This window comes from Labrus bergylta, chromosome 11 (genome assembly GCF_963930695.1).
Source record: "Labrus bergylta chromosome 11, fLabBer1.1, whole genome shotgun sequence".
Classification (NCBI taxonomy): Eukaryota; Metazoa; Chordata; class Actinopteri; order Labriformes; family Labridae; genus Labrus; species Labrus bergylta.
Window position 1 is genome coordinate 30984161 of NC_089205.1, and position 15742 is coordinate 30999902.

At 44.5% G+C, this 15742-nt stretch overlaps 2 protein-coding genes across 4 annotated transcripts in view; both read right to left on the reverse strand.

The window, feature by feature from the left end:
- Nucleotides 1–495: 495 nt before the first annotated feature.
- On the reverse strand, nucleotides 496–13679 carry LOC110004484 (coagulation factor X). 3 transcript variants are annotated; one of them, XM_065959993.1, is made up of 11 exons: nucleotides 11100–13679; nucleotides 10290–10370; nucleotides 10043–10215; nucleotides 9869–9893; nucleotides 9458–9571; nucleotides 5305–5439; nucleotides 4057–4358; nucleotides 3416–3530; nucleotides 1828–2021; nucleotides 1612–1737; nucleotides 496–1095 (listed from the first exon to the last, which is right to left on the reverse strand). In XM_065959993.1, the coding sequence occupies exons 2-11, from the start codon at nucleotides 10360–10362 to the stop codon at nucleotides 871–873; spliced, it is 1482 nt and encodes a 493-aa protein (XP_065816065.1). In that variant the 5' UTR covers nucleotides 10363–10370; nucleotides 11100–13679; the 3' UTR covers nucleotides 496–870. The 3 variants fall into 3 exon arrangements, with proteins under 3 accessions (XP_065816065.1, XP_020515673.1, XP_065816064.1); XM_020660017.3 differs by having other exon boundaries at nucleotides 1828–2024; XM_065959992.1 differs by having other exon boundaries at nucleotides 1828–2024; nucleotides 11015–13679.
- Nucleotides 13680–13828: 149 nt separating this feature from the next.
- Nucleotides 13829–15742, reverse strand: part of LOC110004481 (diacylglycerol kinase delta) — a gene marked incomplete at its 5' end in the record, with an annotated part of 10291 nt that continues 8377 nt past the window's right edge. Inside the window, 3 exon segments of the mRNA XM_065959991.1 lie at nucleotides 13829–14727; nucleotides 14851–14950; nucleotides 15039–15169. Coding sequence (XP_065816063.1) covers nucleotides 14861–14950; nucleotides 15039–15169 — 221 coding nt within the window.

Consider the following 15742-nt stretch of genomic DNA (forward strand, 5'->3'; position numbering starts at 1 on the left):
GGTTCCTAGCCCAATTCCCTACAGACTGAGCTATAACATTACTTAATGAATCAAGATGAAAAATGAAGCCTTTAGACTCAGAGGAGTCCAGAAGACTTCTCTACCCCAGATGAGGACATGGACTCCACTGAGTCTGAAGCCGGGGTGCCCCCTCCAACTTCAGACCATTCAGAATCTGGTGGAGTGGAGAATGTTTGTTGTCCAAGGACGGGGAAATCAGTTGGTCTGGCACTGCTGACGTCATGCGGCGTTCTGTCCCCCCTGTAATCCCCCAGCCGGGACTAACTGCCCCGATGAGGACATTGAATCCACCTGGAATTTACTGATGACAGAGAAAATCGTGCAGGAGCTTTAAAAATACAAACCTCTACATGCAGCGGACCCCAAAGCCGCTGATACTAATTATCATCAAAGTCAAATCTGTTTTGAGAATATTGAATTATAATGTATTTAATGTGATTCATTAAATCATGATTTCAATCAAACAAGAACCCCTTCATGATCAAAAATATTGATCTTTCATACTTTTATTTCAGTTTAAAGTTCAAACTACAAATCTTAACAGTCCTAACGTAACTTTTTTAAAATTCAAATTCAAAAAACTTGATTTGTCCCCGGGGGGAATTCAAAGGCAGGAAATGAACAACAATGCAGGTAGAAACGTTTTAAACCAAAAATATAAAGTGGCATAAGCAGGGCATCATTTAGGAAGAGGACTGTGGACTTCATTTGAAACTTTTCCTGGTGCTACTTTAACTGAAGGATTTTACTGCAGGACCTGGACCAGAGTCTGAGCAAAGTATGAGTCCTGTAGTTCAGGGTCCTAGTAGTCCTCCAGCTGTGAACATAAAGCTCAGGTGGGAAACAGTATCAGGCCGATCTTCCCATGGTGTCCTGGATCCACTGCAGGAAGTTCCCTAGTCGGGTGTAAACTCCATACTTTCCCTTATCGGCACATTTCTCCCCCCAGCTGACCACCCCGCTCAAGAACCAGGTCCCCCTGTAGTTCACAACGAATGGCCCCCCACTGTCCCCGCTGCAGGCGTCCATGCTGGTCTCCAGGTAACCCGCACAGAACATGTTGTCTGTGATTACCTGAGGACAGAGGACGGAAAAAACACGTCAGGGACGAGAAAGCCACGAGACATGTCAGGGACAAGGCTGAGAACGCCACACGACACAGAGGACACGTCAGGGACAATGCTGAGAACGCCAAGACACACAGAGGACACGTCAGGGACAGGGCTGAGAACGCCAAGACACACAGAGGACACGTCAGGGACAGGGCTGAGAACGCCACACGACACAGAGGACACGTCAGGGACAATGCTGAGAACGCCAAGACACACAGAGGACACGTCAGGGACAGGGCTGAGAACGCCACGAGACACAGAGGACATGTCAGGGACAGGGCTGAGAACGCCACGAGACACAGAGGACACGTCAGGGACAGGGCTGAGTTACAGAAAAAATAAGTGAGTGATAATTTTAAGCTCCATTAGCTGCCTTACATTCCTTTTGCTGTTCCACTCCAGGCCAGCAGGGGGGGGGGGATAATGTCAATCTAACTCTTTTAACTGTCAATAAAAACAGTGAGGTGGATCTGATCACCTGTTCAGTGGTCGCAGTGCAGTCTTTGTAGCTGACCACCGGGAGTGTCACCTTCCTGAGAAACCTGGAGGACTTGCCCAAGAACCGAGTGAGGCCCCAACCCGTCACCACGCCACGGTTACCCTCCTGTATCACACACATACACACACACACAAGCTTTCATCTCGTATCTTTCCTCCAGCTAACTGAAACCATCAGTGTTATGAATAAAGTTACCTCCAGCAGGTATTTGGAGAGGTGGGGGTCAGGAAGGCAGGCGGGGATGGCGGTAGAGCCCCTGACAACGGGCCGGGCAAGATAGAGCAGAGCAATGTCGCTGTCAAAGGTGAACGAGTGGAAGTGAGGATGGACAAAGACCTTCTGAACCTTTATGAGCTGCTCACCTGGATCAGGACGTTTCTTGTCAAAGTCTCCTAGACACACACACACACACACACACACACACACACACACACACACACACACACACACACACACACACACACACACACACACACACACACACACACACACACACAACACAACTGTAATTCTCTTTTGTCAGGGTGCTCTGGTAAGTCTCTGAAGACTCTTCAACTGGTCCAGAATGCTGCAGCTCGTGTACTGACTAGAACTAGGAAAAGGGACCACATTACTCCTGTGTTGGCTTCTCTGCACTGGCTCCCTATACAGTCTAGAATAGAATTCAAGATCCTTCTTCTCACTTATAAAGCTCTAAATGGCCAGGCACCATCTTATCTCAAAGAGCCGTGGTACCTACTGAGTCTAAATGTACTATGGGAGGTAGAGCCTTCAGTTATTAGGCCTGCTCGTGGTACCTACTGAGTCTAAATGTACTATAGGAGGTAAAGCCTTCAGTTATTAGGCCTGCTCGTGGTACAGTCTCTAAATGTACTATGGGAGGTAGAGCCTTCAGTTATCAGGCCTGCTCGTGGTACAGTCTCTAAATGTACTATGGGAGGTAAAGCCTTCAGTTATCAGGCCTGCTCGTGGTACCTACAGTCTCTAAATGTACTATGGGAGGTAGAGCCTTCAGTTATCAGGCCTGCTCGTGGTACCTACTGAGTCTAAATGTACTATGGGAGGTAGAGCCTTCAGTTATCAGGCCTGCTCGTGGTACAGTCTCTAAATGTACTATGGGAGGTAGAGCCTTCAGTTATTAGGCCTGCTCGTGGTACCTACTGAGTCTAAATGTACTATAGGAGGTAAAGCCTTCAGTTATTAGGCCTGCTCGTGGTACAGTCTCTAAATGTACTATGGGAGGTAGAGCCTTCAGTTATCAGGCCTGCTCGTGGTACGGTCTCTAAATGTACTATGGGAGGTAGAGCCTTCAGTTATCAGGCCTGCTCGTGGTACCTACGGTCTCTAAATATACTATGGGAGGTAGAGCCTTCAGTTATCAGACCTGCTCGTGGTACAGTCTCTAAATGTACTATGGGAGGTAGAGCCTTCAGTTATCAGGCCTGCTCGTGGTACAGTCTCTAAATGTACTATGGGAGGTAGAGCCTTCAGTTATCAGGCCTGCTCGTGGTACAGTCTCTAAATGTACTATGGGAGGTAGAGCCTTCAGTTATCAGGCCTGCTTGTGGTACAGTCTCTAAATATACTATGGGAGGTAGAGCCTTCAGTTATCAGGTCCCTCTTCTTTGAAATCATCTACCAGTCAGGGTCCGGGAGGCAGACAGACTCAATACTTTTAGGAATAGGCTAAAATGTTTCCCAAGGCAGGAGCAGGCTTGGACCACCTCCCATTGATGCTGCTGTAGGCTGAGACTACCAGGGGACCTGGTACATTATCTCCTACCTATGGTAATGTGGTCTGCAGTCTGTTCCAGACAGTGAGCAGCAGAGATCACCCATCGGTCAGAAACCAGAGTCCCACCACAAAAACCATAACCATCAGACCTGCGGACCAATACCTGAACACACACACACACACACACACACACACACACACACACACACACACACACACACACACAGACAGACACACACACAGACACACACACACAGAGACACACACACACAGACAGAGACACACACACACACACACACACACACACACACACACACACACACAGAGACACACACACAGAGACAGAGACACACACACACACACACACACACACACACACACACACACACACACACACACACACACACACACACACACACAAATACAAACACACACACACACACACACACACACACACACACACACAGAGACACACACACAGAGACAGAGACACACACACACACACACACACACACACACACACACACACACACACACACACACACAAATACAAACACACAGACACATGCATGCACGCACATGCACACGCACACACATACACAGACACACACACACATGCATAATTTGACTAACTGTGATCAAACTGTTTTAGTTTTTCAGACAACTGAATGAATAGTAAAACTTCTCACCTGCCAGGGACTCCGCCCCGGTCTCTCCAAGACTCCACCCACAATACGAGGCACCAACCCCACCTCCTCTCCCCCCTCCCTCAGATCCGTCTCATTCGATCCTCTCAGTGCAGACGATGCATTCACTGCCTCCTCCTCCTCCTCCTCCTTTGTGAAGTTGAGTTTAGGGACCCAGCTGATGGTGCTGTTCTCATCCAACATGGCGCCCGTCTCCATGGAAACATTTACCTCCTCAGGGTCACTCCACAGAGAACGACCTCCAAACATCAGCTCACTGTCCTGTCGGCCGCACGGGTACGATACTGCACAGGACACCAGCATTACAGTACTGATATGTGTACTAGCAACAGAAGTTGTATGATATAACCCAGTTAGAGAAGTAACAGTAGTAATAGTTGTTACAGTCGTAACAGCAGTAATAGTTGTTACAGTAGTAACAGTAGTAATAGTTGTTATAGTAATAGTTGTTACAGTAGTAACAGTAGTAATAGTTGTTACAGTAAGTAATAGTAGTAACAGTAACAGTAGTAATAGTTATTACATTAGTAACAGTAGTAATAGTTGTTACAGTAGTAACAGTTGTAATAGTTGTTACAGTAATAGTTGTGACAGAAATAACAGCAGTACTAGTTGTTACAGTAGTAACAGTAGTAATAGTTGTTACAGTAGTAACAGCAGTAATAGTTGTTACAGTAGTAATAGTTGTTACAGTAATAGTTGTTACAGTAGTAACAGTAGTCATAGTTGTTACAGTAAGTAACAGTAGTAATAGTTGTTACATTAGTAACAGTAGCAATAGTTGTTACAGTAGTAACAGCCATAATAGTTGTTACAGTAGTAACAGTAGTAATAGTTGTTACAGTAGTAACAGCAGTAATAGCTGTTACAGTAGTAATAGTTGTTACAGTAGTAACAGTAGTAATAGTTGTTACAGTAGTAACAGCAGTAATAGTTGTTACAGTAGCAACAGTTGTTACAGTAATAGTTGTTACAGTAGTAACAGCAGTAATAGCTGTTACAGTAAGTAACAGTAGTAATAGTCGTTACAGTAAGTAACAGTTGTAGTAGTTGTTACAGTAAGTAACAGTAGTAATAGTTGTTACAGTAGTGACAGTAGTAATAGTTGTTACAGTCGTGACAGTAGTAATAGTTGTTACAGTAAGTAACAGTAGTAATAGTTGTTACAGTAGTAACAGCAGTAATAGTTAGTATTGGTTACAGTAATAACTGGAGCTCTATGAGTGGTACCTGTCTTGGAGCAGCTGTATCCATCAGGCTCCAGGTTGAATCCTTCAGCGCAGCCACACTGAACTCCAGCTCCATCTAGCAGGTCTCTGCAGTACTGTATACAGCCACCATTTCTATAGCGACACTGCAACACAACTACACACAATGAAAACCCTGTAAACAACCAGAGGTGGGCACAGTTCATCCAAAACTTAACGATGACTTGATATCAGTTAATTCCGTTAAAATTGACTTTAACCGGAAATATTCAAAAAATATCAGCTCTTTGCAAAGTCAATAGATGTAAGTTCTGAAGAGGTCATGATCTAGCTACGGGTGTTGTTACCTGAGTTACAGGTGTTGTTACCTGAGTTACAGATGTTTTTACATGACAGGTCTTGTTACCTGAGTTACAGGTCTTGTTACCTGAGGTGTGGTTACCTGAGTTACAGGTGTTTTTACCTGAGTTACAGATGTTGTTACCTGAGTTACAGATGTTGTTACCTGAGTTACAGCTGTTGTTACCTGAGGTGTGGTTACCTGAGTTACAGATCTTTTTACCTGAGTTACAAGTGTTTTTACCTGAGGTGTGGTTACCTGAGTTACAGGTGTTTTTACCTGAATTACAGATGTTGTTACCTGAGTTACAGCTGTTGTTACCTGAGGTGTGGTTACCTGAGTTACAGGTGTTTTTACCCGAGTTACAGGTGTTTTTAACTGAGTTACAGGTGTTTTTAACTGAGTTACAGGTGTTTTTAACTATTTAACTACTATTGTCTATTTTCTTGCTTTTATGAAGTATTTTTGCACTGTTTCTGTGTTTAGTGTTGGACACTGCTGCAGCGTTTTAGTTGCGGTATTACTCGTGGAATTACGTGTTTCTTTCGGGACTTTTTTTTCTACTGTTGGAATGATCACGTACACTCGTGAGGAACTACTGAGCTTCAGGCATGGAGCCGGTGTTCCTCCTACACGCATCCCTGAGGAGTTATGGAGAGGTGTCCGCCGGGGGAAGAAAGCCGGCGCTAAAGTCAGGGAGCGGATCGAGAGAGACAGGAAATTGAAACCCTTTCTACCATCGGTCATCATGGGGAACGTCAGGTCACTCGCCAACAAAGCGGACGAACTTACAGCTTTAGTAAACAGCCAGAGTGTCTACAGGGAGTGCAGTTTACTTTACTTCACGGAGACATGGCTACATGGGAATATACCGGACAGTCACATCGATCTGGCCGGCTTCACAGCAGGGGGGACAGGGGGAGACAGAGCGGTAAGAAGAGAGGAGGAGGTCTTGCTGTCTTTATTAACTCTAAATGGTGTAATCCCGGACATGTCACTGTGAAGGACTGTGTCTGTACCCCAGACGTTGAAATGCTGGCGGTGGGATTACGCCCGTACTATCTGCCACGGGAGTTCTCACATGCTATTGCTGTTTACGTCCCACCATCAGCTGTAGCCGCTAGCGCGAGTGACGTCATCCACACTATGATCGCGGGACTACAAACCCAGCATCCCAGCGCCCTCATACTGATCAGCGGGGACTTTAATCATGTCTCTGTCTCCCCTGTCCTGACGAACTTTAAACAGTATGTGCACTGTGCTACAAGAGGGAATAAAACCCTGGACCTCCTGTATGCCAACGTGAAGGGAGCACACAGTTCTTCTTCCCTCCCCCCTCTTGGGGAATCAGACCACAACCTTATCCACCTTGAGACCACCTACAGGCCCCTGGTGAAGCAGCAGGGGGCCAACACAAGGACTTTGAAGGTTTGGTCTAAGGATACAGAGGAGGCCCTGCAGGAGTGCTTCAATGTCACAGACTGGGAACTGTTTAAGGAGGAATATGGTGATGACATTGAAGGCCTCTCTTATTGTATTACAGACTACATCCGTTTCTGTGAGGACACCATAGTCCCTACCAAAAAGGTCCGCTGCTTCTCAAATAACAAACCATGGATCAATAAAGACATTAAAGCTCTCCTCAACAGAAAGAAGAGGGTCTTCATGACTAGGGATCGTGAGGAGCTCAAGGCTGTCCAAAAGGAGTTAAAGAAGAAGCTGAGAGAGGCCAAGAACAACTACAAGGACAGGATTGAGGCCAAGATGGAGACTCTACTCTTCCTCCCATCATGGTCCTGACCACCTCCCCCCCTCTCTCAGCTCCTCATCAGCAGCTTCAAAGGACAGCCCACCCTCACCAAGAAAGGCCTGTGGATCAGTCCCAGGATCCTCCAGGTGTGTGCTGGGCAGCTTGCAGGAGTCTTTCAGCACCTCTTCAACCTCTCCCTGAGGCTGATGAAGGTGCCTGACCTGTGGAAGACCTCCTGCATCGTCCCAATTCCAAAGAAAGGTCGTCCCAGCGCTCTCAATGACTACAGACCTGTGGCACTCACGTCACATGTCATGAAGACATTTGAGAGGCTGATTCTCCAGCACCTGAGGACCCTGCTCACTGCTTTCCAGGATCTGTTGCAGTTTGCATATCAGAGGCACATTGGTGTGGAGGATGCTATCATCTTCCTGACCCACAAAGCCCTGTCACACCTGGAGACGAGAGGAAGCACTGTGAGAGTCATGTTCTTTGACTTCTCCAGTGCTTTCAATACCATCCAGCCCTGCCTCCTGAGGGACAAACTGCTGGATATGCAGCTGCACCCTGACAGCTCAGCTTGGATTTTTAACTACCTCACAGGCCGGCCACAGTATGTCAGAGTCGACGGCTATGTCTCTGATGTAGTGACGGGCAACACAGGAGTACCTCAAGGAACTGTTCTGGCACCTTTTCTCTTCACTCTCTTCACATCAGACTTCAGGTTTAACTCTGGTTCCTGCCACCTCCAAAAGTTTTCTGACGACTCCTCCATTGTTGGGTTCATCACTGATGACGACGAGAAGGAGTACAGAGGACTGTTAGAGAGCTTCGTCACATGGTGTGAAAGCAACCACCTGAAGCTCAACATCAGCAAAACAAAGGAGGTGGTAGTGGACTACCGGAAGAAGAAGAGGCCCCCTGCCCCAGTCATCATCCAGGGGGAGGAAGTGGAGAGGGTGGACTCATACAAGTACCTTGGGGTCCACATCAACAATAAACTGGACTGGTCTCACAACTCTGACGCCCTCTTCAGGAAGGGACAGAGCAGGATGTTCTTCCTGAGGAGACTCAGATCGTTCAGTGTCTGCAACAGATTCCTGAAGACCTTCTACCAGTCTGTGGTGGCCAGCGCCCTCTTCTTGGCTGTGGCGTGCTGGTGGGGTGGCATCAAGACTGGTGAGACAAACAGGCTGAACAAGCTGGTGAGGAAGGCCCGCTCTGTAGTGGGTCTGGATCTGGACAGTTTGGAGACAGTGGGTGAGAGGAGGATGAAGGACAAAATCTTATCCATCCTGGATAACTCCTCTCACCCTCTACATGGTGAGCTGTGGCAGATGGGCAGCTCCTTCAGCCAACGCCTCATCCCCCCCCAGGTGCAAAACAGAACGCTTCAGGCACTCCTTTGTGCCCACTGCCATCAGACTGTACAACAGCAGCCTATGACAACAATAACAGTCCATCCTGACACAAAACTTCACCCCCATAAAACACTACCCACATGACCTGCTTCATTATTATCATTGTATTATTGTATTATTATTATTACTTAGGTCAATATATATATACATATATACTGTACATTCTATCTATTCTTTATTATATTATTATATTAGTCTATATTAAATAACATTTCATTATATTACACTATATTGTTCATATTGCACTATATTATATTATATTATACTACATTATATTATATAACTGCACTCTGCACTACTGTGGTACAACACTGCCTCTCTTCTCTGCTGTTTACATTACTTGCTGCTATTTATTTATCATACCAAGTCACTTTAATCACCACTTGTCACTTTATCTTGTCATTATCTTCAAATACTGTTTCAATTCTCAATTCCCCCCAGTTAACTTCAACATTCACTTTTGTTCTTGTATATACCCCCTGTTTTTATTTTTATTTTTTATTTTTATTTATGTTATCTATTCTGTTTAATGTGTATTTGAGCTTTCTTGTCTGTGCTGCTGTAATGCCCGAATTTCCCCTCTGGGGCTCAATAAAGTACTATCCTATCCTATCCTATCCTATCCTAGCTGAGTTACAGGTGTTTTTACCTGAGGTGTGGTTACCTGATTCGCAGGTCTTGCCGTGGTACTGCGGAGGACATAGACATAGGAAATCTCCTCGGTCTAGGGTACACATCCCTCCGTTTAGACACGGGTTTGTTCGACAGGGGTTCAGATCTACGACAAAGGACACACCACGACTTACTAATCCAGGTATTATGACATCATCAGGCGGACTGACGGCAGAAGATAAACCTTTATTTATTGTTTATGAAGATACATCTGAATGAATAAAGAACAAGAACAAACTACAGGTTGGACGAGCTGCTGCTAACTGTGTTTCAGAAACATCTGGATCAGAGTTCACCCGTTCACTTTCACACCTCAGCAGATGTTCACCTGAGCTTCTATTATTATTATTATTATTATTATTATTTATATTATACGTTGGTATGAGAGGATGAAAATACTCACTGATGTATTTGTACCAGAACTCCAGCTGTAGAAGAAGAAACTCAGAGTTAATATGTGCAGAACTTTTACACTCTGCTGCGCCCTGGTGGCCGTGTTAAAGGGACACCACATTATGTTGAGTTCTGTGTTTTCAGCGGCCCCCTTTGGGGTCTCGACCCTCAGTTGGCATCTCACCGTCTTCTCTCTGGTGTGGAAGATCTCGGCTGCCTCCTCCTGCGAGCAGCTCTCCTCATAGCACTCCCTCTCTAGGTCTCCTGGTAACATCTCCTCCAGGAAGAAGGAGTTTGCTCGGCGGCTCCTGGAGGCCGAGCAGAGAATCTGACCTGCAGACGACCGATCCAGAAACACTGAAGAAGAAACATCATCATAAACATCTGGTGTGATCTTTGATCTGAAACACTGCAGCCCTGCTCAGACTCACCTGAACTTTGGACCAGTGCAGAGCAGGTGAGCAGACAGGTGAGAGTCCAGGTGAGAGCTAATGATGACATCATGTGTGTGTCTGTGGACAAACACACACATCAGATGATGTTCAGGTGAGTGTTTGAACTGTCAAACTTTCTAATGTTCCTACTCTTACTAAGAACCATGGTGGACGTTTAGGGGGTTAATAAGGGCTTCACTCTGACTAGGTGTTAGTGACAGCGCCATCATCACGTTAAAGGTTTCACTTCCTTTCCCAATTCCTGTGAAACATCTTTTATTCTGTTTCCTAAACCTCCTACTCTCCTAGTAGTTTGTCCTGATTGGTCAAAAAAGCAGTATGTGAACAAACCCGGATGTCGTGCTGATTCAGTAAAAATCTCCAGTCTGCATTAGACCAGTCTCCCTCGCTTACTGTTTCCCACAATGCAAAGCGGTAGGTCAGAGGTTGACATGACGGACAGCAGCGTCCATCGTAACAGAGGAAATAATCTTAATCAGACCGAAGACATGTTGAGTCTCTAAATCGTGAGAATGTTCCTGTCCAACATGATATATGGTACATACCGCAGCAGATAGTAGTATACAGTGGGACTGCTAACCCCCCCCCCCCCCGACCCCCCCAGCTCCACCCTCTTGTCCATATATGGTCACCTCAGCCAAAATGCTGAAGTGGAGGCTTCAAAAAGGCAGCTGACAAACTAAACGCTCCTCGCTCCTTACAGTCTGTGAGGTTAGACTCAGTGCCTGGAGAACCTGGAGAACCTGGAGAACCTGGAGCTGCTGTGCTGTGAGTGGTTGGTCCTACCTGTGTCTCCTGTGAACACGCTCGCCGTCTGTTCCAGGTGAAATGGAGGACCGAGATCCAGATGATTGATGGTTAACCACAGTTCAAATATTGACACACAGACGAGGACACGACATGGGACGAGTCAGAGAAGATCACAGTATAGCATAGCATGTTGCTACGAACAAAAACAAGGAGCTAGAAGATGCGCAAAAACCTCGAAAGAATCTAAAAAGACTGTGTGTTTGTGCAGAGGAGCTTTAATTCTTACAGGATGTTGACCTTTCACTATACACTGTATTTACACCGACAGCCCTGCAGGGGGCGTGTGTACAAACAGTGCTACCACTACACACAGTATCAGAAGTTACATATAAATAATCTAATAAATACTGAGGATGGGGCGGAGAAAAATCAAAATGCCCTGAAAGGCACTTGGTCACTAATGAGGTCACATGATGTCACATGATGACATCATTAGACTGCAGCTGGAAGCTAACAAACATTAGCATTTAAACTTCGCTGAAGTATGTTTCTGTTTGGAGACTAAGATATTTTTTTAAAACAAGAGAAGAAACTGAAGTTAGTGTCAAAGTGAGCGCACAGATATGAAACAATCACAACTACACACCATACCAACTTCTTCAAAATAAAAACATGTATACTAAAAAAATGTATACAATACAAATAATAATCTTCAGAAAGCAGAAAAAACGTGTTCAGAGTTTAGTTTGAGCACGGAGAAAAGACGCCACGTAACGATACTAAGAATCCAACCCATATAAAGATCGTAACTGAACAAACTCAATATAAAGATCGTAAGTGAACAAATTCAATATAAAGATCGTAACTTAACAAACTCAATATAAAGATCGTAACTGAACGAACTCAATATAAAGATCGTAACTGAACGAACTCAATATAAAGATCGTAACTGAACAAACTCAATATAAAGATCGTAACTGAACAAACTCAATATAAAGATCGTAACTGAACAAACTCAATATAAAGATCGTAAATTAACAAACTCAATATAAAGATCGTAACTGAACAAACTCAATATAAAGATCGTAACTTAACAAACTCAATATAAAGATCGTAACTTAACAAACTCAATATAAAGATCGTTGATCAAATTCAACATCTTCTAATGGACTCAAATCTAGATTTTCTATGCTTGTCTGAGACTTGGCTGCATGAAAACTCGCCATCTGCAGCATTAGAGGTACCTGGCTATCAAATCTTCAGAAGAGATAGAGTGACATCAAAGGGAGGCGGGGTCATGGTTTATGTGAAGGATAGTATTCAATGTAATGAATTAACTTGGTCAAATTGTGAGTTGGAATATATTGGCTTAGGCAAGTCACACCACATTAAAACCACTACAGTCTTTGTAAAAAAAGACAATAAAAGTTTTAGACAAAAAACCAAACCAATTCCACCATTGTTCAATCCTCAAAAAAATACAACCTCCTGAGCTGGGAGAACATGATTAAACACAAAAATGCATGCCTCCTTTATAAAATCTCACATGGTTTGGCCCCTCCCCCACTCAGAGAGTTTGTAAGCATACGAACAAACACACATCACTTCACGAGGGGTGTCTCAAGAGGCGACTGCATTATTCCTCATTATTATTAGTCAGTCGGCCTTTTCTGTTCCAGCCTCACGTGAATGGAAAAACATCCCAACAGTTATCAGAGAGAGCAACACATATCGTTCATTTAGTTCACATCTGAAACACTGGCTGTTTGATAACCACATCTGCCAGCACTAAACCTGTTCCGCTCGCTGCTGCCCCCTTGTGTCTGGTTGTTGATGAATGTGTCCTGTTTTTTAAATGAATGTGGCCTGCGTATTGTTGTCTGTTGAGGTGAGCTTCAGGTATAGCTCACTCGATGTTTTATATGTGGTCTTGTGTAATTTGTAATTTCTACGTGTTTATTGTATATTGTGTTACATGTTGTCTTGTTGTGTGCACGTTACAGTTACTTTAGTAGGTTATTGGATACGTGCTTTTACTAATACTTGTTTTTGTAGCTTTTAGCAATGTTTGAATTTTTTTTTGTTTTAGGGAGCCTTTTATAAAATCTGTTCAGGGACAACAGATGAAAATTAGCCTTTTGGCTAACTCTGGCATATTTACAGAAATGTTTATTAATATGCAATGTCCCTGTAAAATAAAAACTAAATAAAAAAATCGTAACTGAACAAACTCAATATAAAGATCGTAACTTAACAAACTCAATATAAAGATCGTAACTTAACAAACTCAATATAAAGATCGTAACTTAACAAACTCAATATAAAAATCGTAACTGAACAAACTCAATATAAAGATCGTAACTGAACAAACTCAATATAAAGATCGTAACTTAACAAACTCAATATAAAGATCGTAACTTAACAAACTCAATATAAAGATCGTAACTTAACGAACTCGATATCAGTTCACTGAGCGCAACATTAAGACGCTGAAATCATTGTGACGTGACTTAAAAAATGTTTAGACAGACCAGGATCAGGATCAGGATCAGGATCAGATCAGGATCAGATCAGATCAGATTGGATCAGATCAGGATCAGGATCAGGATCAGATCAGGATCAGATCAGGATCAGATCAGGATCAGATCAGGATCAGGATCAGGATCAGATCAGGATCAGATCAGGATCCCTGACAGAAATAAAGGGTTAAAGACTTGATCCGGATCTAGATCTGGATCTGGAGTCACATCACCACTGAAGCATCCTGAGTTGAAAAACAAGCTTTTTAATGAAAACTCACAAAGAAAAAACAAGTTTGTTTGTTTGTTTGTTTATTTGATATTGTAGTGACTTTGACACATTTAAACATTTAGAGCAAGAACACGTCACGATATTATTAAAGATCACAAACGACACAAACAAAGATTAAAGACTGTTTACAGTTTGTAAACAAACAAACAAACAAACAAACAAACATCAATTGATTCAAGACGTGAACGAGTGTGAAGAACCTTCTCTCTCAACCTTGAAAACATCAAACTGTCTTCAGCTGACATCTGATTGGGTAAACTAATGGGAACCTCTCTGTGCGATGTGATTGGACGATACTGAGCTGGGCGTGATTCGTGTCTTCTATTGGATCAGGTTCAGTGCAGCTGCTCGTCTGGTTGGTCCCTTCAAATGTGTAATCAGGACATCAGAAAGAAGACTGGTACGTCCCCTTTCATCACTTCCTGTTTATCAAAGTCAGCAGGATGCCCCCCCTCCCGTGTCCTTCAGAGTTCAGGTCTTTGGCAGATTAAAGCGTTGTCCTCATGTCCGGGACCAGGGGGGCGATCTGATTGGTTTGGGTCCCCCTGTGTCCTTGAAGCTAATTGGCTGGTTTGTGTTGAAAAGGCACTGATGGGTCTGATTGGTTCTGTGACGAGGCAGACAGGATCCTCGTCCAATCAAAGAGTCTTGATTGCCTCATCCTAATCCAACTGATACACAAATGACCATATTTGGTCAAGTGGGAGGAGCTGTTCCTCCCTCTTGATCAAATATGGTCATTGCCTATTGCAAAATAGGTCAACTCCTGGGAATGTCTTATAGAACAACCAATCACAGTGAGCTTCTACTGTGATGTCACAGGCCGTGGTTGAGGTAAGAGAGGAGCAGTCACCTGGACGACAAAGGGAATCAGATCATAGGTTAGCTCCTCACGCTAACAGCTATCAAAGATAAATAACAGTTCAAATGTATTAGCATGTTTCTTGCTGCTAAGCTAACAGCTAATACTAGTCACCTGGCAGTGGTCAGGCCTCACTGGCGCTGCTGTTCCTGTTGAGATCTCGGATGCCCTGCAGGATCCTCTTCATGTGACCCACCTTTGTCACGCCCAGGTCCTGAACACACACACCAAATGTTAAGATCCTTAGAGGACCCAGCCCACATGCAGCCGCTGATAGTTAGCGGTTAGCAGTTAGCCCTCACCTTTAGGTCCCTCCTCTCCAGGTGGATGAGCTCGGCTCCACGGACATCATGTCCAATAAAGATGTCCTTATACTCAGTGAGACACAGAAAGTCCAGCCACGCCCCCACCTCCTCTGTCCCCCACTGGTGAACTGAAAGACAGACAGGTAGGAGATCAGTCAGACAGGTAGGAGTTCAGACAGACAGGTAGGAGTTCAGACAGACAGACAGGAGTTCAGACAGACAGGACGGAGTTCAGACAGACAGGTAGGAGTTCAGACAGACAGGTAGGAGTTCAGACAGACAGGTAGGAGATAAGACACACAGGTAGGAGTTCAGACAGACAGGTAGGAGATCAGACAGACAGACAGGAGTTCAGACAGACAGGACGGAGTTCAGACAGACAGGTAGGAGTTCAGACAGACAGGTAGGAGTTCAGACAGACAGGTAGGAGATAAGACACACAGGTAGGAGTTCAGACAGACAGGTAGGAGTTCAGACACACAGGTAGGAGTTCAGACAGACAGGACAGAGTTCAGACAGACAGGTAGGAGATCAGACAGACAGGACGGAGTTCAGACGGACAGGTGGGAGTTCAGACAGACAGGACGGAGTTCAGAAAGACAGGTAGGAGTTCAGACAGACAGGTAGGAGTTCAGACAGACAGGACGGAGATCAGACGGACAGGTAGGAGATCAGACAGACAGGTAGGAGTTCAGACAGAC